This window comes from Cornus florida, unplaced genomic scaffold (assembly GCF_030987335.1).
Source record: "Cornus florida cultivar Cherokee Brave unplaced genomic scaffold, ASM3098733v1 CherokeeBrave_3.0.0_Hap2_Chr03, whole genome shotgun sequence".
Lineage (NCBI taxonomy): Eukaryota > Viridiplantae > Streptophyta > Magnoliopsida > Cornales > Cornaceae > Cornus > Cornus florida.
The window spans coordinates 7,654,149-7,677,339 of NW_026775573.1; the positions used below are offsets into that span (position 1 = coordinate 7,654,149).

General features: G+C 37.6%; 2 protein-coding genes across 2 annotated transcripts in view; both read left to right on the forward strand.

The window, feature by feature from the left end:
• The window catches only part of LOC132299279 (callose synthase 2-like), a 45,754-nt gene extending 25,742 nt beyond the window's left edge, over positions 1-20,012 (forward strand). Inside the window, exons 22-43 of the mRNA XM_059795802.1 lie at positions 6,980-7,114; positions 7,286-7,380; positions 7,545-7,629; positions 7,741-7,901; positions 7,993-8,116; positions 8,210-8,307; positions 8,392-8,521; positions 9,800-9,951; positions 12,695-12,804; positions 12,919-13,044; positions 13,146-13,214; positions 14,128-14,317; positions 14,399-14,552; positions 15,094-15,213; positions 15,300-15,415; positions 15,554-15,637; positions 16,745-16,857; positions 16,949-17,178; positions 17,262-18,056; positions 18,169-18,219; positions 19,118-19,303; positions 19,478-20,012. Coding sequence (XP_059651785.1) covers positions 6,980-7,114; positions 7,286-7,380; positions 7,545-7,629; positions 7,741-7,901; positions 7,993-8,116; positions 8,210-8,307; positions 8,392-8,521; positions 9,800-9,951; positions 12,695-12,804; positions 12,919-13,044; positions 13,146-13,214; positions 14,128-14,317; positions 14,399-14,552; positions 15,094-15,213; positions 15,300-15,415; positions 15,554-15,637; positions 16,745-16,857; positions 16,949-17,178; positions 17,262-18,056; positions 18,169-18,219; positions 19,118-19,303; positions 19,478-19,726 — 3,573 coding nt within the window. The 3' untranslated portion in view covers positions 19,727-20,012. The remainder of the gene's footprint in view (positions 1-6,979; positions 7,115-7,285; positions 7,381-7,544; positions 7,630-7,740; positions 7,902-7,992; positions 8,117-8,209; positions 8,308-8,391; positions 8,522-9,799; positions 9,952-12,694; positions 12,805-12,918; positions 13,045-13,145; positions 13,215-14,127; positions 14,318-14,398; positions 14,553-15,093; positions 15,214-15,299; positions 15,416-15,553; positions 15,638-16,744; positions 16,858-16,948; positions 17,179-17,261; positions 18,057-18,168; positions 18,220-19,117; positions 19,304-19,477) is intronic.
• A 1,533-nt stretch (positions 20,013-21,545) lies between these two features.
• LOC132299280 (uncharacterized) lies at positions 21,546-23,191 on the forward strand. The gene has a single exon (XM_059795803.1). The coding sequence runs from the start codon at positions 21,966-21,968 to the stop codon at positions 22,866-22,868; it is 903 nt and encodes a 300-aa protein (XP_059651786.1). The 5' UTR covers positions 21,546-21,965; the 3' UTR covers positions 22,869-23,191.

Consider the following 23,191-nt stretch of genomic DNA (forward strand, 5'->3'; position numbering starts at 1 on the left):
ACTCCACAGTGACTTGACCGTGTGTTCTCTCCTAGTTGGGTGCCCTGTGTTGTCAGGGGCTTATTTGTTATTACTTATATAATGTTGGGTGCTTATGTATAATTTTTGGAACTTGTTATTATAAATAGAATATGGTGGAAGGATAAAAGTATTCTTTCATTCTTTCTCTCTTTCCCCATCTCTCTCTCTCTTTCTCTCATCCTCTTTCTTCTTTTTTCTTCTTATTCTTATACTTTACTCTTGATTTGATTATTTCTTACAGTCTGCATGATATCAGAGCATGATTTGTAAAGCTCAAGGTGTGTAGTTGAAACCCCAGGACAAGTTTGTGTAAACCCTAGTGGGTGTGAAAGGTTTTGAAGAGATTCCAAGATGGGATATATTTGCAAGGAAGTAGTGTTAATCACATCCACACGTACCGTTGTTCGGTGTTATATATTTGGTTCTGCAACAGTTGTTTTTTCTTCGTCATTCGCGATTTTTGGTATGGTCTACATTAATGCTTTTTGGGGTTTGTGTGGTGACTCTGTGATTGCTTATCCTAGTTGCAGTTGTTTGTGTTAAAAGAGGTGGTTCTCTACGTATTTTGTTGTTTTTTTTGTTTATGAGGATTGCATACCCAGAAATTGTTTGATAAAATGTCTGGCTCAAAGGTGATTTCAAAAGAAGCTGGGTCTTCTCTTAGTCTGACTCTAGTATTGAGAGGTAGTAGTGACCACCATCCAGGCCTTTGTATTATGATTGTTAGGCTGGATGAGACGAACTATATGGCGTGGGCTTAATCTGCTCGTATGCATATCATTGGTCGTAAGATGATCGACCATATCGAAGGGACTATCATGTATCCCTCCAAGAGTGATCCTGAATTTAAAGAGTGGAGTGTAAATAATGCACTAGTTATGATGTGGTTGTTGCAGTCAATGTAGCCACTGATCAACAAAGGGTTTTTGTTCGTGAAAAAAGCTAAAGAGCTATAGAAGGTTGTGGAAGAGACGTATTCCTCAGTTGATAATTTTGCAAAAGTGTATGAACTCCAACAACAGATTTCAAGATTTAAGTAGGAAGACCAAACTCTTGCTACATATTACCACACTCTATGTGGTAAATGGGAAGAGTTATATCACTACCAAGACTACATACCTATGTGTGCAACTGATGTTAAAGCCTTTCGTGCTATGGGATAAAAGAATCGAATCTATAAGTTCTTGGGTGGTCTGCATCCGAGATACGAGCATGCCAGGGTACGAGTGTTAGGCAGGTATCCAGCCCCTGCTCCTGTTAGAGACGTGTTTTCGTATATCCAGGCTGAGGAGAGTAGAATGAAGGCTATGTCTGCACCTGTATACACTAAGCCTGAGCTAGAAGTACCATTGTCTGAGCTCTTGCCACACAACAATGGAACAAACCCAATCCTCCAAAAAGAGGGAAGCAGGATGACAAGAGCAAGTTGAAGTGTAATCAATGTCGTCATATGCGCCACACTAGGGAAACATGCTGGATTTTACATGGTCGCCCTACTCTAGCTCCTGCTCATGCGAATGCTAGGCCAAGCACTAGTCCATTTAGGGGGTTATCTACGGCACATACTGGTCGGGCTGAAGTTGATGCTATTCGGCATCTTCTAGCTCAAAATGCCTCTATTTCCACCTTTAACTTCACTCAGACAAGTACCTCTCATTCGGCACATCAGGTTTCCACATTATCTGGTGGCCCATCCTCGATCATTGATTTAGCCACTGATCACATGATTGGTTTGTCATCTGATTTTTCTTCATACAATTTATGTTTTGGTAAGGATAAGGTTAGAGTGGTTGATGGCACCTTCACTTCCATTGCGAGGAAGGTCACTGTTTCTGCCTCTCCTAATCTTACCTTATCCTCTGTTCTTCATATCCCAAAGTTTACCAATAACCTCATTTCTGTTAGTCACATTACAAAAGGCTTGAATTGCAGTGTAACCTTTTTTCCGTCTCACTGTGTGTTTCAGGACTTGGACACGAGGAAGACGATTAAAACTGGACGTGAGGACAATGGCTTGTATTTGCTGAACACGAGGCCAACTTGTTATTATGTTTCAAATCAATCTAGTGTTAGGAATAATAATGTCAATAAAGATCTGTTAATGCGATGGCATAATAAACTAGATCATTTACCTCTTCCTATTTTGAAGCATGTGCTTCCCCAGTTTGCTTATATTGAATCTTTTGACTTAAATTGTGAAACATGTGTTCTTTCCAAACAATGTTGTATTTCTTATCGTACTAGTATTAATAAAAGTACAACTCATTTGCAGCTTGTTCATTCTGATGTGTGGGGTCCTGAATCTACTACTTCGTTATTTGGTTTTCGTTACTTTATTGTGTTTGTTGATGGCTAGTCGATATACTTGGGTTTATCTTATGAAAACCAAAGATGAAGTTCATTCCATTTTTAAAACCTTTCATAAGATGATATGTACTCAGTTTGGTTGTCCCCTCAAAATCCTTTGATCTGATAATGGAGGAGAGTTTATATATGGTGGTCTTGCCTCTTTTTGTGCTGATAACGAGATTATCCATCAAACCTCTTGTGTCGATACATCACAATAGAATGGTGTAGCTGAAAGAAAACACAGTCATATTACGGAGGTGACTCATTCTCTTCTAATTGGGATGGGAGTGCCTAAAAGTTATTGGGCTGATACAACCTTAACAGCTGCATACCTTATCAACCGCATGCCTTCTAAGGTTTTTGGCTATCAATCCCCCTTTTTTGTCGTACACCATCACATCGCCTTGGTTACTATCCCTCCGAAAGTGTTTGGTTGTGTTTGTTATGTTCACATTCATCATCGCAAGGACAAAATGGACCCTAAGGCAATTCGATGTGTCTTTCTTGGATACTCCACTACTCAGAAAGGGTATCGGTGTTATAACCCTACCACTCATCATCATTTGTTTCCATGGATGTTACATTCTTTGAGTCTGTTCCTTTTTTTTCAACTGCTCAGGATTCTCTACAGGGGGAGACTACTATACAGGTAGAGAATCTGTCATCCATTTAGAGGGAATGCCCCTTTCCTTTGCCTGTTCCCATTCAGGGGGAGGTTCTTACTGAGGTGCCTATGTAATTCCTCAGTTGACATTGATACTCCTGTTTCTTTTCTCGATAACATTCCTGTTGATCTTAATGTCCTGATTGCCTATCGTAAGGGTGTTCGCAGTTGTTCAAAACATCCCATATCTCAGTTTGTATGCTATGATGCCTTATCTCCAACATATCATGCTCTCTCTTCATTCTGATGTTGTCAGACAAACTCCATGGAAGAAAGCTATGCTTGAAGAGATGAAGGCCCTTGAGAAGAATGGTACTTGGGATATTGTTCCATTACCTAGGGGTAAGAAACCAGTAGGCTGCAAATGGGTCTACACAATAAAGTATCATGCAGACAGAAAAATTGAGAGATAGAAAGCCCGGTTAGATGTAAAAGGCTTCACTCAGACCTATGGGATTGATTATCTGGAAACATTTGCTCCAGTTGACAAGATGAACTATATACTTGTCCTTCTTTCTTTGGTAGTTAATTTGAAACGGCCTTTACATTAGTTGGATGTAAAGAATGTTTTCCTTCATGGTGACTTGGAGGAAGAGTTGTATATGACTATGCCACCAGGGTATAAGCTTGCCAATGGGGTAGAATTTAGTGTGCAAGCTAAATAAAGCCGTGTATGAGTTAAAGCAGTCGACACATCCTTGGTTTGAGAGGTTCAGCACTGCTGTAAAAAGAGTAGGTTACACACAGAGTTAGATAAATCATGCTCTCTTTATCAAGAAGCACTAAGGCTGCACCACTGCCCTTATTGTATATGTTAATGATATTGTTATCATTGGAAATAATCCAAAAGAGATTCATCGAATGAAGTCATTCTTGGGGTTAGAGTTTAAGGTTATAGATCTCGGATCATTGAGATACTTTATTGGCATCGAGGTATACAGATCAAAGAAAGGGGTGTTCATTTCTCAGCGGAAGTATGTGTTGGATTTGTTGGTTGAAACAGGCAGGCTTGGAGCTAGACTTGTTGATATTCCCATTGGGTAGAACCATAGGCTTAATGATGTAGATGGAGGCCCATTAGTTGATGTGGGAAGATTTCATCGATTGGTTGGGAGACTAATTTACTTATCTCACACGCGTCTGGATATTGCCTACGCTGTTAGTGTGATTACTTAGTTTATGCATGCTCCACGTACACCTTACCTTGAGGCAGCTCATCATGTTATTCGCTACCTCAAGGGTTCACCTGGTAAGGGGATATTATTTGGCCGTTATGGCCACTTACGTGTTGAAGCCTATACCTATACTGATTGGTTAGGGTCTATGACAAATCGACGATATACTTCAGGATGTTTCACATTTGTTGGAGGTAATCTTGTTTCATGCCGAAGCAAGAAACAGTCTGTAGTAGCTAGATTTAATGCAGAGGCTGAGTTCAGATCCATGGCACATGGATTTTGTGAGTTGTTATGGCTACGAACTATGTTGGGTGAGTTGGGTTATCCTGTTCGCGAGTCAATGAAGTTGTATTGTGACAACAAGGCTGCTATTAGCATTGCACACAATCTAGTTCAACTTGACAGGACAAAGCACATTGAAGTCAATCGACACTTCATCAAGGAAAAGCTTTGTCTTGGGCTGATTTGTACTCCATACGTCAACACACATGATCAGGTTGCTAATGTTTTGACTAAGGGTGTGAGCAAGACTTGCTTGCAAAATATGTTAGTCAAGTTGGGCGTGATAGATATCTTTGCACCAGCTTAAGGGGGAGTGTTGTCAGGGGCTTATTTCATTACTTATATAATGTTGGGTGCTTATGTTTAATTTTTGGAACTTGTTAGTATAAATAGAATATGGTGGAAGGATGAAAGTATTCTTTCATTCTTTCTCTCTTTCCTTATCTCTCTCACTTTTTCTCTCATCCTCTTTCTTCTCTTTTTCATTTTCTTATACTTTACTCTTGATTTGATTATCTCTTAAAGTCTACACCCCGTTGCCTCAAGTAGTTGAGAATCATCTATTGCAGTGCCCAGTGATCCCTTTCCCAGGGTCCGGACCTGCTTGGATTCATGAACCAGCCAGCGTGGACCTCTACTGAATCAGCTAGTGCGCTTATCAAAGTCCATTTTGAAAGACCATATTTTGGCATGGTAGGTAATTTGTCATGGGGCGGATACCACCTAAAGAGTAATGGAGGTTATTTTGGCTGGCTGGTGAGATGAGAACTATTCCAGCACTTGCCCCATCATTGTGTAAAAAGCTACTCAATCAAACCCGGTACCGCCAAGCATAGTGATAGTAGCCTTTTATGAGCCTTGTCCATCATCACGCGCTCCTCCATAGCTCCACCTCAACTAAAGATTCCTCTACCTCAACCAACCAAGCGTCCATTCTTTTCTCATCATGCGACTCCATCTCTAGATTATAAAAGAATGAAGTAGGTTACTCTATTCTGTCTTACATTGGCTGAACATCTATATCATTCTCTAAAATTCTGCACTTTTTGCCTGAAGAGGGTTTGTATGGCCATAAATATTGGGCAAGTTAAATGACAACTTGCTCAAAAGATAGTGACTCAACAAAGCCTTTCCCAAGTATTTGGAGTTGGGTAATATTAAAAAAAAAAAGAAAAAAGAAAAAAGAAAAAAGAAAAAAGAAAAATTAAGATGAAACAAGGAGGTTAAGATGAATGAGTGGGAATCCCAAAACGACCATGAAAAAGAAAAATAATAGAGTATGAATTTAATGCATAAATGGAAACATAAATTTTACACCAATTGAATAATATTCTAGTTTGATGATTAACCAACGACCAATGAATGCACCTGCACACCAAGTGATTCAAAACAAGTTGAAGATGGCAGAAAGACAAGGTACAAAAGAACATTGACAATTCTATGAAGAACGGAATTATTGCTAAATATCTAATAGTGGATATGGTTCTTGTTGTAAATAATAAAATATAAGTGAAGAGAGAAATGAAACAAGAACACAAAGATATTCTGTGGTTCAGCCACTAGGGCCTACATCCACGGCACAAAGAGCCCAAAGTGCTACATCACTTTTATAATATTCTCTCTTAATCTTTGTATACAATGATCACCTCTATTTATAGGTGAAATAATACAAACATGTGAAAAATATGGTATATATATATATATATATATATATATATATATATATATATATTTTTTTTTTTCCCTAGTTGATACTCACACACACATGCCTCCTTGGAGGCTTGAACCCTTAACCTTCCTTTGAGAAGTAAGGGTCTGATACCGCTAGGCTACTAGTCTATTAGTAAAATATATATATATATATATATATAGGAAACATTCCTAAAATCACTCCCATGATTCACTCATATCAATATTCTATCGATCACTCCTATTATGATATTCTCCAAACATAACATCTTCCAACATTTCTACATGGAGCTGAATGGTGGAAAAGAATTCCTGTCGCTGCCTATTAGTGTAAGGACCAGAATGGTGGAAAAGAACTCATTAAGTTGACCCAAACTAGTTGGGATTATGGCTTTGTAAAATTGAGTTTTGTAAATTTAATTTATCTCCACATAAGAGCATTCCCAGCAAAGACTCTCGAGGTTCGTATTTTGCTAAATATGATGATGAAGCACCAGGCGTGATGTTGTACATCTAATGGGGGCATGCCTTTTGCGCGAGGATAAGTGATTTGCTGACCATTTTGTTTCTTTGATGTAATACGTTCATTTTCTATACTATTTGAGTTCCTCAACACAAGTGTTCCATTTTAGTATCAATAGCAGACTGCAACTCCTTCATTTAGTGGTTCTCCTAAAACTATCAGACAAGCCAAGTGAAGAAAAGATGTCTTCTTTCTTAAATAATGGCGTCCATTTGTTGTTGATTGTTGATACTTGAATTGATGAATTTACTTGCTCTAATTTGCATTATTCAGATACGAACATTAAGATTGTTGAGGTCCCGATTTCAATCATTGCCGGGTGCTTTCAATGCTTGCTTGGTTCCAATGGAAAAGAAGGAGCAACCTAAGAAGGGACTGAAGGCCACATTTTCTCGCAAATTTGATGAGGTTCAGTTACAGTTTCTTTTAAATAAATTTTTTCACTATTTATATGCATATGCAAAATGCATGTATATATTTTATGGTAGTTATCATCAGTTGCTATATTATACTGACAAGTGTTAGTTCCTGTCCCTTTAGTTGATTCATTAAGTTCAATGTGTCGGATGTTCATGTCAGATCCAATCTAACAAAGGGAAGGAGGCAGCAAGGTTTGCTCAGTTGTGGAACAAAATAATTACTAGTTTCAGAGAAGAGGATCTTATAGATAAAAGGTAATATGAGGACACCAACACCAGGAAGTGTTTCCCTACTCAATAGGGGAATTGAATTTTAGTTGACTTCTGCAACTTTCTTCATATTATTTCCTTTTCACTTTTTCTTCCTTTTTATTTATTAGGCATCATTTTAGAATGTTGATTTTTCTGTGGTTTTACAGGGAAATGAACCTACTGCTTGTTCCTTATTGGGCAGATCGTGATTTGGACCTTATCCAGTGGCCTCCGTTCTTACTTGCTAGCAAGGTCTTTAAATCCCTGAGCTACTTTCTTTGATTCATTTTGACAATTGATTTATAAATCTGTCATGTAACCTTGCTAAAAAAATGTATGCATCTATTCTGTGTGTATTTTTAGCTTCCTATAGCACTGGATATGGCTAAAGATAGCAATGGCAGAGACCGTGAACTGAAAAAAAGACTGAATGCAGACAATTACATGCTCTGTGCTGTTCGTGAGTGCTATGCTTCATGTAAAAACATCATCAATTATTTAGTTTTAGGGGAACGTGAAATACCGTAAGTTAATTCCCATCTGAAACATTTGATCAAACAACAAGCGGAACTGTTATTAATATCTTGTTATTAACATGTTGATTAATTGTTCCAGCGTTTTAGAAGAAATTTTCTCCAAAGTAGATCAACACATACAAGACGATAATCTGATAAGTGAATTGAATATGAGTGCTCTCCCAAACCTCTATGAACAATTTGTTCAGCTTATTGTATACTTGGTAAATGTTTATAACTGATGAACTTCCACATTATTGTTCCTATGGAGTTAAGGTTGATAGTGAATCTTAACTGAATCAGTTTCAAATCTACAGAAAGAAAATAAACAAGAGGACAAGGATGAGGTTGTAATTGTCTTACTGAACATGCTAGAGGTTGTGACCAGAGACATAATGGAGGACCAATTTCCTAGGTAAATCACGTTGAAGCAATTATCTTGTCCAGTATGTTTTACATGTTAATATAAATATGATATGCTCATTGTCTTATCAAATAGTTTGCAAGATTCAAACCATGCTGGATCTTTTGGAATGGATGAAGGAATGACACCTATAGAACAACAATATCAGTTCTTTGGTTCTCTTAAGTATCCAGTCACAGAAGAAGCAGAAGCTTGGAAAGAGAAAGTAAGTTTTACTCACAGTATAGTACAACATACGAGGGTTTTCTGATCATTTTGCTAGAATACCAGTCTGATGTTTAGACAAAGGGGGGAACCAGACTAAAAAGATTGCGAGAATTTCTTATGGCTGGTTTCTCTCCCCTTCCCATATATCTTTTTTTCCCTTTTTTAATCTATTATATTTGTTTCCCAAGAAACACAGTGATTATTAAAATCTCATTTCCTCTTTGATTTATACTTCTTACTTACTGTAAGGGCGTGAGTTTTGGAAGTGTCGTATTTCCAAGGCTGACATAAGACGGAAGAAAAGGGAAAGGATGAGAGGGTAGGGGAGAGAACTTAGGCAAGGGAGTAGGGATGGTGGCATAATCTCGAGGCAGACCAGAAAATGATTTCCCTGTCGTATCATCTGGCACGATTATTTATAACATTCATGGCACGTGTCAGAGTACAGACATTCTCCACATGTCAGCGTATCCATGTGCCATTTGTCCCCCTATTATTCCCCAGTCAGGACACGAGCGCTTCATCCTCTTGAGTCATGGGTCAGCCCCTTCGTCCCGCCTTAGTGAGCACCTCATTCAATCCACGCCTCGAGCAACCCCTTTTTCCGCCTGCTCTCATCATGGCATGAGAGGCGCCATACTCAGAGCTCCTTAGCAATGACACTTTGTGCACAAGTATCAGAACTCTCCCAGATGGTGCCTTAGCGTAGAAGGGTATGAACGTGCCACGGATCACGTAATGGTTACCATACCTGGACAAGCATCCTCCCAGGCCAACACCCTTCATTCAGTTTTCCAGTAACCACTGACCCCGGACTACATTACGAGACTCGCACATTTGCAACAGGTTAAATTAGTACCTGGTGCTTTTCCATTCATACTCCTAACCTGATCCTGTCAAGGATCTTCTTGAGGTCCTCCTTGATACCTCAGGCTTTTCGCCAAGTCCACACCAAATGTCGAATGCATTTCTGCCTGTCCGAATTTCATATAAAAGGGGTGCTATTCCAGAGGGTGGGTCCCCATTATAAGGCGCCCCTAGCAGGCGCCTTTACTGGGCGATGCTAGCGGTGCCCCTAAATGGGTGCTTTTGCCAGGCACCCCTCACTGGCGCTATCACCTGGCACTACTTGGCAGGCGACATTTTAATCTTGGCTGGGCTGGTGTCTCACCATTTCTTCTTCTTTTTCTTTCATCCTTTCGACGTTATTATTATTATTGTTTGCTTATTTAATTTTTCTGACTCCTACACTTACGAAACTTGTTATTTTCTCCAGATCAGAAGACTTTATCTATTGCTTACTGTGAAAGAATCTGCTATGGATGTGCCAACAAATTTAGAAGCTAGACGGCGCATTTGTTTCTTCTCAAATTCATTGTTTATGGACATGCCACCAGCACCTAAAGTTCGGAATATGCTTTCCTTCTCGTAAGTTCTATCTTTTGCATGACTACTGCATATGTTTGAGTATTTGATCGGGTTGGGGCCTTGTATTTGAGGGATGAGAACCTTATGCAGTTGTTTGCATGATTCATTATCAACATAATCATCTGGGAGGTTCATGTAATACTGACACACACAATAGTTATTGTCACTTCTGGAGTTACCATGATGGATCATAAATGTCTCTAACTGCTTATACCACTGTCTTGGAAATTGCTGCAATTAATACAAGACTTTCTTTGACAAGCAAACATGGTCTTCCTTTCCGTAAAGATATAATCCTTACAAAATCAAGCACGACAGATTTAGTTGAATAAGGATGGCAACCCCGGAAAAGGTAAATCCTCCAGCTCCCTACTTCCTGTCAACAAAGCAAACCTTGTTAGCTCAACTATATAATACCGATCTTTCTTATATGCCCTAAATGCATATGCCACCACCGAATAAACTCTGAATCTAAATCCCTAACAATGACGCACCCAAAATACCTGTCACTATGCTTCCCCAAAGAAAGTAGGTGTCATTACTTTTCTTCTCTTTTATCACAGCCAGGCATCCATGGAGACTCTCCATTAGAATCAGGATTGTTGTAAACAATGGCAAAGAATATTTGTAGAAAAGTTAATAGAATAAAATACAAGGCTACAATACATTATCTTCAACAGAGAAAGAAAAACATCAACAGAGTGCAACCATCTCTGTAAACAAAAAATCCGAAAAGGAGTTCCCAGAAAACACACAGAAGACAACCCAAAAGGCACTGTATTCTGTCAGTTTTTTTTTCTCTCACAATTTTTTTTTTTTTTTAATACCCAACATGTTGCCCAAAAGAATGAAGAATCTAAAGGCAATTGAAACTGCCAAGCGTTAAGCCTTTTTGGCTTCATCATATGATAGGATTTCCTGAATATGAGATTTTTCTTCAAATCTAGAGCATGGCGAACACCTATCAAAGTCCTCATTATACCATTATGTATTCTAATCCTTATAGGGCACATTGTGTTTTAATGAGTAAAGATTGAATCTTCTCCATTAAGACACTACTGTCATTGGTAGACTAATGAGGTAACTGATCTTATTGGACAGAAGTTATAGGAGCAACCAAATCAATAGCATTTACAGACACCAAAGAACATTTCACCAGCTGAGGAATTTTCTTCACAGCCTTGACAATATTAAAGGACTCATCCTCTTTTCTCTTCCTTATCATTGAACTTTGGACACTTTCTTCAAATGGCCAATCTTTCCCCATTAATAACATGCATTCTTCTTTTTAGGCCTAGACATCAATCTATATCGACCTCTGATTGTCGAATCCCCTTTCTTTCGGCTTGATGCATGTACTATTTCTTCATCCCTGAAAGAAGAAAGATAATGTAAGATCTTCCATAGAAACATTCTCTCTTCAATAATGAAAGTAGGGTCTGATCAAGTAAAGAGGCTTTGTTTTAGATACAACTGGTTTTTGAATGACTTTGGTATGTAATTATGTATGAGCTTATCCTTGCAGACGAGCTTCTTGTGCAACCTGTTATAGAATTTCATTATCCATCTGGCCTCCTGGGTTCCTGTTGGGTTATTTCACATTACATGTGAAGTAAGTAACATCCTCAACATCAAGGGTTCAAGGCTTGGTAAAGCAGGTGAAGGAAAAAAATAAATCATTATCCACAGTACAGCTTCCTTGTCTTTGTTTAACATCGTTGTGGGTAGCTTCTCCTTACCCGTTAGGGCTTTGTGTAAATCATGTTGAATTAACGGAACTCTCTTTTTAATAGACCGGAGAAACAATTCTGCCCATCAGATTTCTCCATTTCATATTTTGCCAGCACCATCTTGAAACCCCAATCGAAGCAACCTGAGAACTCCAATACCAGTTAGTTACAATTTCACTAAGATTTCGAATGGCGGTCCCAAATTCAAGTTGATTATATTTCGCCTCTTCCTCAGAGAGAGACGATCAAACAATTCCCAATCATGGTCCTTGTGGATCGGATCATCCATATCAGTTCTAAAACTAAGGTTTGAAATTAGTGGAGCAAAATACAAAATCAATAATCATGCAAAGCATGGACAACAATTTACATGGTGTGGCGTATAGCCTGCATCCATGGCTGAAGACAACAGAGAAATTTTGCTACAGAAATGTAGGGAATGCAAGATGATGGCTGATCAATTTCACAAATTATAACATCTTTATAACAATGAGTTCTCTTCCCTTTAAAATACTAAATGTAACCGGGTCTAAATACAAGATAAACACCCAAAAAATAACCTAATAAGAACACATGCAACTGGATCATATCGCCCAAAAAGTCGCATCAGAAAAGGCCATTTGGACTTGGAGTTTAGGACACCATCAAAACATATAGGTTCAGTTTTATGAGAATAATTTTATGTTTTCAGAGAACTGAAAAACAAAAAACAGTTCAAAAATCCATTGAGTTGACAGTTAACTATCTTTCAGAGTTCTTGAAAACTAATTTCAAATAACTAAAGCAAACCGACTGATACTTTTCAAGCAGCCAACTCTACCGAATCATAATTGCTTTCAGAAAGAAAGAAACAAGAGGAATATGCTACGTGTGGCAAGATTTCTGTTAATATGTACAATTAAAATGTTTTCATAGTTAGGGAGAGGGAGCCTACTGTTTTCAACTCAGGCTTGCTTTAATATGATTTTTAATATCAAATATGTAATATCTGATGTGGCCATATTTTCTTGTAGTGTCTTAACTCCTTACTATACAGAGGAAGTTCTTTACTCAATAAACCTCCTAGAAAGGCAGAATGAAGATGGTGTGTCTATCCTTTTCTATCTGCAAAAAATTTTTCCAGGTTCGTTTGTTTTTCTTATTTGCTATTTCTTTAGAATTATGCATTATATGATATGTTTTGCAATTAAACTATTATAATACTGTTTCTTTTCTTATATGAACCTATAATATACAGATGAATGGACCAACTTTCTTGAACGGGTCGGATGTAGCAGTGAAGAAGAACTTAAAGGAAATGCCAAATTGGAAGACCAACTTCGTCTATGGGCATCATATAGAGGCCAAACATTGACCAAAACTGGTATAATATTTACTTTTTTGACTTTGAAATTTTATGTGGCATGATCACTTTGAATTATAACTAAGTTTTTACGCATATTTCCACTCATCCAAACAAATAAGTCCGAGGTATGATGTACTACCGGCAAGCTTTGGAACTTCAGGCCTTCCTTGATATGGCGAAGGATGAAGGTACTCTTTTCTATTCTCTTTTGTTATTTATTCTTTTTTTCCAAAGTGACGTTTCATGTACATGCAACATCTGTCCAACAGCGACCCCAAACGCTTAGATGCTATTAAATTGTTTTCAAAATCTAAGAATAGCCTTTCTTATTCCTCAAACATTTTTATAATTGTTGGATTCCTTTATATTCTCTTGGATTCGTTTAGATGCTTTTACATTGCTTTTCAAATCCAATAATAACCTTTCTTATTATTCTTTTCCTCACTTGGTAGGATCTCCAAACTTACAATCTAATCCTGTTGAGCCAACTAACGACTTAATGGAAGATCCCAATTTTAGCAATCTTGTTTCTTGTTCTTTGGACAATTTTCACACTCTTTGCTTTATTTTGTAGATTTTTTGGCTGATTTGAGTTGTATATATGGATGTAGTTCTTGGTTCCAATATAAGTCACGTGTACTAGTAGGTTTAATAGCTGCCAAGCTAAATATTTCCTCCACCTCTCTTATTGAAATCGTCTGTGTTTACCAAATCAATCTTCAAATATGATATTGCTTTAAAGCTAAGTAAGACATACCTCAAGTTGTCTAAGTGCACTATTTTGAGGGGCAAAAAAAGTGCTCTACATTGCTCCACAAGAAAGCAATAACAATTCTGCGAGGAAGAGATGACAAATGGGAAGGGAGATTACCCATTTAAAATTTTCAAAGCTTCCACCACCTTCTCTTCAAATAAAGCCTCTTTATCTCCATATTTGTTTACTCAAATCATATTAAATTCTAACCCATCTAACCTGGGCCAACACTGATTAGTCTTTGCGTACAAAACTAGTAATACTTACAGGAAGCCTGGTTGTAATTCCCTCACCATAAGGTACTTGAATTTTTTATGCTGTGTATCTTAGTTACTGATTTTCTGCAGAGTTAATGAAAGGCTATAAGGCTGCTGAATCAAATACTGAGGAACACCTTAGGAATGATAGGTCATTGATGGCACAATGTCAAGCGGTAGCTGATATGAAGTTCACATATGTGGTGTCATGCCAGCAATATGGCATTCAGAAACGATCTGGTGATTCTAGAGCCCAAGACATTCTGAGGCTTATGACAACGTATGTCTTTAGACTTCTTGTTTAGTTGTTTATTTTTATAGATTTAATTGATGTTGCATTACTTTTTATTCTTTGTGGCAGGTATCCATCTCTTCGTGTGGCTTACATTGATGAGATTGAAGAAACTAGCAAAGATAGATCCAGAAAGACGGTTGAGAAGGTTTATTATTCTGCTCTTGTGAAGGCTGTACCAAAGTCTGCTGACTCTTCGGATCCTGTTCAAAACTTAGACCAGGTACAAATTTCAATCACTGAAGTTGTTGGAACATAAACATTGGATCAATCATTTGATTCTATCTACAGTTTATTCCTTTTGATATTTTCTTTTCTGGGAATTGGTTGAAATCAAACTGTGAAAGTGGGAATTGAGTTTTCAAGGTCTTTTTACTTTTTGGTAGTTAATTGTGACTCTGTAAGCAAAGGATATTGCTTTTTGCTTGTTTTTCTGCACTGAGAATCAGTGGATTTTCAATGAAGTATATGATACTATTGTTACTATGTTGAGATTTAAGCTTGAAATGGAGACAAACATTAAAGGGATATGCATCTCCAATCCTCCATTTTCTTCCGGTGGGTAATATTTTGATTGCCACTGACGAGAATTTAAAAATCTTCTTTTCTTTTGATTTTTTCAATTTACAGTTCTGAGAGTTGCAATCTGTTATTTGTTCTTTTATCTGAAACTTCTTGTGGTTGTTTTATTGCTACAGTTTCCAGTATGCCTTCCCAATATAACGTAATGCTTTGCAATTGACTGTGCAAGTCTCCTCGTCCAGGTTATTTATCGCATAAAACTTCCAGGACCAGCTATTTTGGGTGAGGGAAAGCCAGAAAATCAAAACCATGCAATAATCTTCACGCGTGGGGAAGGCTTGCAAACAATAGATATGAACCAGGTAGTATCTTAATTATATCTACTTAACCTTCTAATAAACACGACCTGTCCGCCTAAAGTAAGTTCGTTAAATGTTCACCTCAATAGGATAATTACATGGAAGAAGCCTTCAAAATGAGGAACTTGCTGCAAGAATTTCTTAAAAAACATGGTGTAAGGAATCCAACAATATTGGGACTTAGGGAGCATATATTCACTGGCAGGTACTTCGATTACTATTTCAAATCTGGAACTGAGTTCTATTTGCCGTGATTCTGTAAACACACATACATCTCACCTCAAACATAGTAGTGCAAATATATATTTGTTTTTTGTTTGATTCATTTTTTTTATTGGTGCAGTGTTTCTTCTCTTGCATGGTTCATGTCAAATCAAGAGACTAGTTTTGTAACAATTGGGCAGAGATTGTTGGCTAACCCTTTGAAGTAAGTTTTGTGGTTTGATATGTTATGAGAATTTCTACATGGCTATGGTTCTAGCAAGATATAAATCTGTGTTTTTGCATTAGAAGGGTTCCTGCTGTGCACCTCGGTATAATTTGTTGGTCAAATATTGAGGTATACGAAGATCACACAATGTACCAGAAACACTCTTCCATTTAGCGCATTATGCTTTGATTTTATGATTAATATCATCTCCAATTTATCTCTGTTTGTGCGTAATCAAGCCAACATAATGAAATATTCACTTTTTAATATCCTTTACGTATAGATCTTCACTGCATCCTTGTGTTTTTAATTCTACAAAGTTACATCATATATGTATATATACATATTCTATTTTGGTCCTTCTCATCTTAACCCTCTTGATTCTAGTACGTCTACATAGACTTCTAATTGTAGCACTTATCTCTGCTCTGGTCTCATCAATTAACTGCTATCATCAGCAAATAATATACACACCATGAAACCTCATTCTGAGTGTGTTTTGTGAATTCATCCATAACCATGGCAAAAAGATACAGGCTTAATGCTGATCCTTGATGTTAGCCTACAATAATTAGCTCTAACAATGGTGTACTTATCCATTTCTAGGTATTTCAAATTGATTTAATGTCATCTTGCTTGATGACTTGAGCATTTGTGAACAAACTAAGAATATAACAAGTCAGCAGCAACACTGATGAAAGAAATTGATACAAGGTTTCAAGCACCATATTATGTGATGCAAAAAATGTTATTGAATTACTGTTGAAGACAAGTTTGTAACCGAGAAGTGTAATTTGTTATATATCATTTCTCAAATGAAGAACTTTAAGCGGTGGTGGTGATTGCTGATATCTGAATATACGTTCAAGGAAAAATATGGCGTGAGATAGAACAGAACGGCACAATAAGAGAAATGAGTTTGTCCCAAGTAGTTGGAAAAATGTTGCAGTTGTGTTTATCATGAAATGAGTGTATAGTAGTCCACTTCCCCATTATGGTCATAATGTTTTTCACTTAATGTTGACTCTAGTTTTTCTATTTCTTTGTGGTTGTTGACCTTGTCCAATGATGTTTCCATAACTATCCCCGTCTCTGATCATTTAGGGTTCGCTTCCACTATGGCCATCCAGATGTGTTTGATAGACTGTTTCACCTGACAAGAGGAGGTGTCAGCAAAGCTTCCAAAGTCATCAACCTAAGCGAGGATATATTTGCAGGCATTGTCATTACTGCAAAAAGTTTCCTTGTTTTTCATTTTGTTAACATGTCTTCAACATTCATTTACTTTCATCTTTGTGTCGTGTGAAGGTTTCAATTCTACGCTACGTGGAGGCAATGTTACTCATCATGAATACATCCAAGTTGGCAAAGGGAGGGATGTGGGCCTGAACCAGATCTCAATGTTTGAGGCAAAGATTGCTAATGGAAATGGTGAGCAAACGATGAGCCGTGACATATATAGGCTTGGACACCGATTTGATTTCTTCCGAATGCTGTCATGTTATTTCACTACTGTGGGATTCTATTTCAATACCTTGGTATGACTTGAACAATACTCTCTTTACTCTGTAAATTTTATTCACTCACAGTTTTCTAAATCACTGTGGTTCTGATTTGCCAGCTAACCGTGGTTACAGTCTATGTATTTCTCTATGGTCGACTTTATCTTGTTCTAAGTGGACTTGAAAAAGGATTGAGTACCGAACCAGCTCTTCGGGACAATAAGCCTCTTCAAGTAGCTCTTGCTTCTCAGTCTTTAATGCAAATTGGATTTTTGATGGCATTACCTATGGTGATGGAAATGGGTCTCGAAAGTGGTTTCCGAAAAGCGTTTAGTGACCTCATACTCATGCAACTACAGTTGGCTTTTGTATTTTTTACGTTTTCTCTTGGAACAAAGACCCACTATTATGGGAGAACATTGCTTCATGGTGGTGCCCAATACAGAGGTACAGGTCGTGGTTTTGTTGTGTTCCATGCCAAGTTCGCTGACAACTACAGACTATATTCCCGTAGTCATTTTGTCAAGGCAATTGAGCTGATGATTCTGCTTGTTGTTTATGAGATTTTTGGTCAGTCATATCGAGGTGTGGTTGCATATATATTGATTACCGTGTCAATGTGGTTCATGGTGGGGACATGGCTATTTGCTCCCTTCCTCTTCAATCCCTCAGGGTTCGAGTGGCAAAAAATTATTGATGACTGGGCAGATTGGAATAAATGGATAAACAACCGTGGAGGAATTGGTGTGCTTCCAGAAAAAAGTTGGGAATCATGGTGGGAACAGGAACAAGAACATCTTCGTGATTCTGGGAAGCGTGGTACCATTGTCGAGATCTTGTTGTCATTGCGCTTTTTTATCTATCAGTTTGGACTTGTATATCACTTGGACATCATAGAGTCCAAAAGTTTTCTGGTACTAGTTCTTCTTCTGCATTTTAATTCAGTACATGTATTTGATGAAGTACGGTAATGTTCACGAAGCTGGAACTAACATTAATTTGATTTTCTTTTCCCTCGGTTTACAGGTTTATGGTATCTCATGGCTTGTGATCTTTGTTGTACTATTTTTGATCAAGGTGAGTTCCAAACTCTTCATGTTCCTGGCATAATTTGGTGTCGAGTTTCCATGTCTTGAAAATTCTTCTTGAGATGTTTCTCCCTTCACATGACAACCACAATGAGATACTTAATCCTGATAGTTACCACATTGAGGGCTTTCTACTAGGTTGAGATAGTGGAGAAATTGAGAAAAGAGGTGTTTCTGATCTTTCTTATAGCTCTTATTGGTGCTTTCGAAATATTTTGCTTGGAAAAAGAGAGATAAAATATAACAGTGCCTAAAATGCATCAGAACTACAGTTAATGTGTATCCATGCTTGACAAAATTGGTGGGAACGACTTTTATCTGTCTTCCAAAAAACATTTCTTGAAAATTTACTTCTACAACAACTAAATTGGAAGAATAATTGCAAAATGATCCAAAATAAAAATAATAAGTAAATAATAGTTGCTATCACTGAGACTTGTGATCAAGGAATGACAGACTTGAGTTTTCCATCTTATGACCAAGGAATGACAGGCTTGCGTTTCCCATCAAGGAGTGAGTTGATTAATCATCGTATTACAACTTCGGTCTGAGCATAATACATAGTGCATATTTGTAATTCAATAAATTGCAGCTAAGTTTTTGCTCTTCATCATGTTGTATTCATCTATTTATTTTTCTCCTTAGTATATATTGTCGTTGGATTTTCTTACAATGTTAGAATTCATAAACTTTATCTTGTTAGGGCATCATCAGCAAAATTGTTACACATATATTAGAACTGCGGTTTGTCAATATGCATAATGTCACAAAATAATGATTTGATTTGTATTATAATTTTACTTCCTAATAGGCTAATGCTTCTGTATATATAGATTTATATTGATGATGTCTTTTACCATTTGGTATATAATATTGCATTTTTGCAGGCTATGTCGGTTGGAAGGCGAAAATTTAGTGCAGACTTTCAACTTGTCTTTCGATTGATCAAGGGGGTCATCTTCCTTACTTTCATTGCTATTCTGATTACTTTAATTGCACTTCCCCATATGACATTTCAGGACATCATAGTATGCATTCTTGCGTTCATGCCTACCGGATGGGGATTGCTTCTGGTGGGTGACTTCTTCCTTGATCCTTTCATTTTACCTATTTACTTTGTTATTCTCATTTCTGTAGAAGAATGAGCTAATGCCAATATAGTTAACAACATTGCTCCTATGATTTGGTGAATTCTCCGTATTTATGACTTATTTTGTTTTCCCTTTTTCTCTCTCTCCCGTCTGAAGATTGCACAAGCTTTGAAGCCTCTAGCTCAACGAGCTGGAATCTGGGCATCTGTTCGCACTCTTGCTCGTGGTTATGAAATAGTCATGGGCTTGCTTCTATTCACTCCTATAACAATCTTGGCTTGGTTCCCATTTGTTTCTGAATTCCAAACGCGGATGCTTTTCAACCAAGCATTTAGCAGAGGTCTACAAATCTCTCGTATTCTTGGTGGACACAGGAAAGACCGCTCCTCCAAGGATAAAGAGTAATCGCAGTCTGCATCCAAAACAGCAATTACAGCAACTTAAATATATACGCACTGATTTCTGTCATCTGGAAAAGTCAGCTTCCATTGGCATTCTTCAGTCTTTCTATATTCGAAAGAACGTAAATTTCATTGTAATTATATACTAGAAATGGTTAGCAATATGTAAATTGTGGTTGTTACAATAGTACATGCATAGACTGGGGCCTTGCAATCTTCTGGGGGGTCAAATAGTAAATTTGTAAACCATTTTCAGTCAATCGAATGCAAATAGATTGATGATTTGTATAGCTTCTAATGCCATTTTTGTTGGTTGTATTAGTGAGGAGTTTATGGGTAACCGACTACTCACAATGGCATGTGTGGGCCTCATTATATGATGGGGTCACACATGCTTCTGTTACTAATAGGTCATTAGGAGTGTATGGGTAACGATTACTTACGATAGTCTGTGTGGACTTTACAATAATGGGATCCACACAGGCCTTTGTTAATAATCGGTAGACTTTCATAATTAATGTGATTTTCTGAGAGATATTCATGTCTATGTTTTGGATATATATATCTTCAAATTTCTAAAATTTTGAAGCATACCATCCGGAGAACACATAACATGGAAGGCTTCTTTCAATTTCATTACAATTTTTTAAAAGAGCTAAAAAGTGTGTATAAATATTCTAGGGCCTGGTTTTGGCATAACTTTCAATATACTGTGATATTTACTCTTACTATATATATATATATATATATATATATATATATATATATATGATTATAAATAAAAGAAGTGCGTATCTTGTATCCTTTAGTCAGTCTTGATTGATGGAATGATTGAGAGGGAGTGATTTAGAGAAAAGGTTATCATTATAGCTTTTTCCTTAAAATTACTTTTGATTATTTAGGACAAAGCCAAATTGTCCTGCCTTTATATAATACCCTAAAGGTACAAAATATATGGGTTCTTATTCAAAGTTTTGTTTGAGATTCATATGTCCATAAAGTATGTCTGCTACTTTTCTTTCTTCAACTCTTCATGATTAGCGAGACGGCCTAAAACCTTATTCTCATAGATGGGATACCATTATGAAACACTTTTTAAATAAATACACAGGAAATGAAAAAAAATTATTCTTGTCAAGAAAGAGTCGACCCACTAAATATTCTCCGTTTGAGTATGAGTTTGCATGATTTTGTTCTTAAATTTTATTCAAAAGAGCTTATATCATTTGGAGATTACTAATTTTAACTATATAACACTTTTTCTTTTCATGTCAAGAAATGTGAGGTTATGTTGTTGTAGCCTATGAGTGCCTCGTACCTACTCACACACACTCATTACAAAATTGTCACAATTTATTTGAGCTGTTTAATCGTTCTTATAAGTTCAAAATCCACTCTATCCAAATTCGATATAAAAGAATAATGCCTCTAACAATAATCATAATCTTGTAGAAAAAAATAGTGCATGAATATGACAATTCTATTTTTACAATTATAAAAAGCTATCGTGTTGTCTATTTTGGGCCTCTAGCTGAATAAAAATTGGAGTAGGATTTGCCATAATAAATAGCCACAATAAAGAGCCTCCATTACAACAAGCTCATGTAAATGTCATAGTGATCGGGGTCATTTATGTCATAGAATAAACTATGGCTTCTACGTAATTCAACATTTATTCAGGGGCATTAAACTTCTTCAAATTCTCCAAATACGGATCTTAATAAATAAATAAATCATAATCTCAGCCGTCCAAACAAAAACTCCAGAATCCTAACCGTCCATTTCTCGCTGTCCCTAAATTTAAATACCCACCTCCCACGTACCTAATCCATTCCCAATCTCCACACAACACGTTTCGCGTTACATTGTTTATCTCCACGGACCCACGTGACAATCACGTGCCTGCGTTGTCGTTAACGTTCTGCAACCAACAAATCCCCAACCATCACCACCACATTTCTAGGGTTTTTAGGGTTTCATCGAACTCCTAATTTCGAAATTTTCCTATTCCTGACGGTCTGATTTCACATTTCTAGGGTTCTTAGGGTTTCATCAAACTCCTAATTTTTTTTAATAAAAAAAATCCAATTCCTAACGGTCTGATTTTCAGTTACATGACCAATCCATGGCGTGAATTTGGATTTTCCTGCGATTTTCTAGGGTTTAGGTGTCGTGATGTCCTGTTTCGCAGTGGAAATTAGGGTTTTAAATGGTTTAATCATATGATTGAGTAGTATAAGAACATGGATCAGTCTCAGATGATGAATCGAAGCTACGGACTTTGGCTGCAGCCACCACCACCTGTTACTGAAGATCCGACCAAGTTTCAGAACTCTCAAAGACCTAATTTTGCATTAACAAAGCCTGCATGGAGCAATTGGAAGGGCAAAAAATCCGAAATGCGCCGAAAAGACCCTCTTGGCATCGGCAACCTCACCGCCGGTGGCTACGGACCTCCGAATCTCAACGAATTGCAGTCTCAGAACCGCTTGAAAGCTCGCCGATTTCACCCGAAGAAGAAATTCAACCGTTTTGCCCCGTTTGCGCCGCGAAACACGACGTCGTTCTTAATCCGGGCGAAGAAGTCCGGGGGTATTGCTTCGCTTGTCTCGCCGTGTCCGGTGACTCCGGCGATACTGCCGACGCCGATATTTTCACCGTCGAGGGAGGTTTTGGTTGATATGGCAAAGGAAGAGTGGGGTGTGGATGGGTACGGATCGATGAAGGGCTTAATTCGGCTTCGATCGCCAGGACACGAAGCTGAGGATGAGGAGGAAGGTGGAGGCTCGAGTGACAGTGATGCAGAAGAGCACGTCGAAGTAGAGAGGCGATTGGATCATGATTTGAGTCGATTCGAGATGATATATCCCAACAGTGGTGATGAACAGAACAATCTTTTGGAGAACCGAGTAGATGATCAGGACACTCATATATCACAATTGGAGGAAGAGAATTTGACCTTGAAAGAGAGGCTTTTCTTGATGGAGAGAGAGTTGGAGGACTTGAGGAGGAGGGTTCATTGTTTGGAGACGACGACCGTGCAGGTGAGGAATAACAACGAGGAGGCTTCAGAGAACGCGTCGGAGAATGAAGGAGGTGGTGATGTTTGCTCGGAGAAGAGTGTCGGTGATGGCGATGTTGTGTAAAGGAGGTGAAGTAAGTCTCTGCTCTGAAGTCTTGAACTGATGATGATGACAACTTTTTAGGAATTTCCGGGTTGCTTCTTTGTTATTGTGCAAAAATTTGTATATATGTTGTCTAGGTTGTGGTAGTTCTTGTTGTAGTTACTTTGTGGTTCCTGCTAATCTGGGTTGGACTAATTAGGAGTAGAAATGTTCAAAAGAGTCTAAACTCACTCCTCTCTAACTAATATAGTTGCCACTTTGTTGTTTAAATGGGATGTGATGATAATAATTGTTGGTTTTGGAATATAGTTTTTATGCAGTGGGTACTCATTCTTTGATATCAA

What these genes read in the sequence shown, in the direction of transcription:
- LOC132299280 (XM_059795803.1), top strand. Translation starts at nt 21,966, where the DNA reads ATGGATCAGTCTCAGATGATGAATCGAAGCTACGGACTTTGGCTGCAG.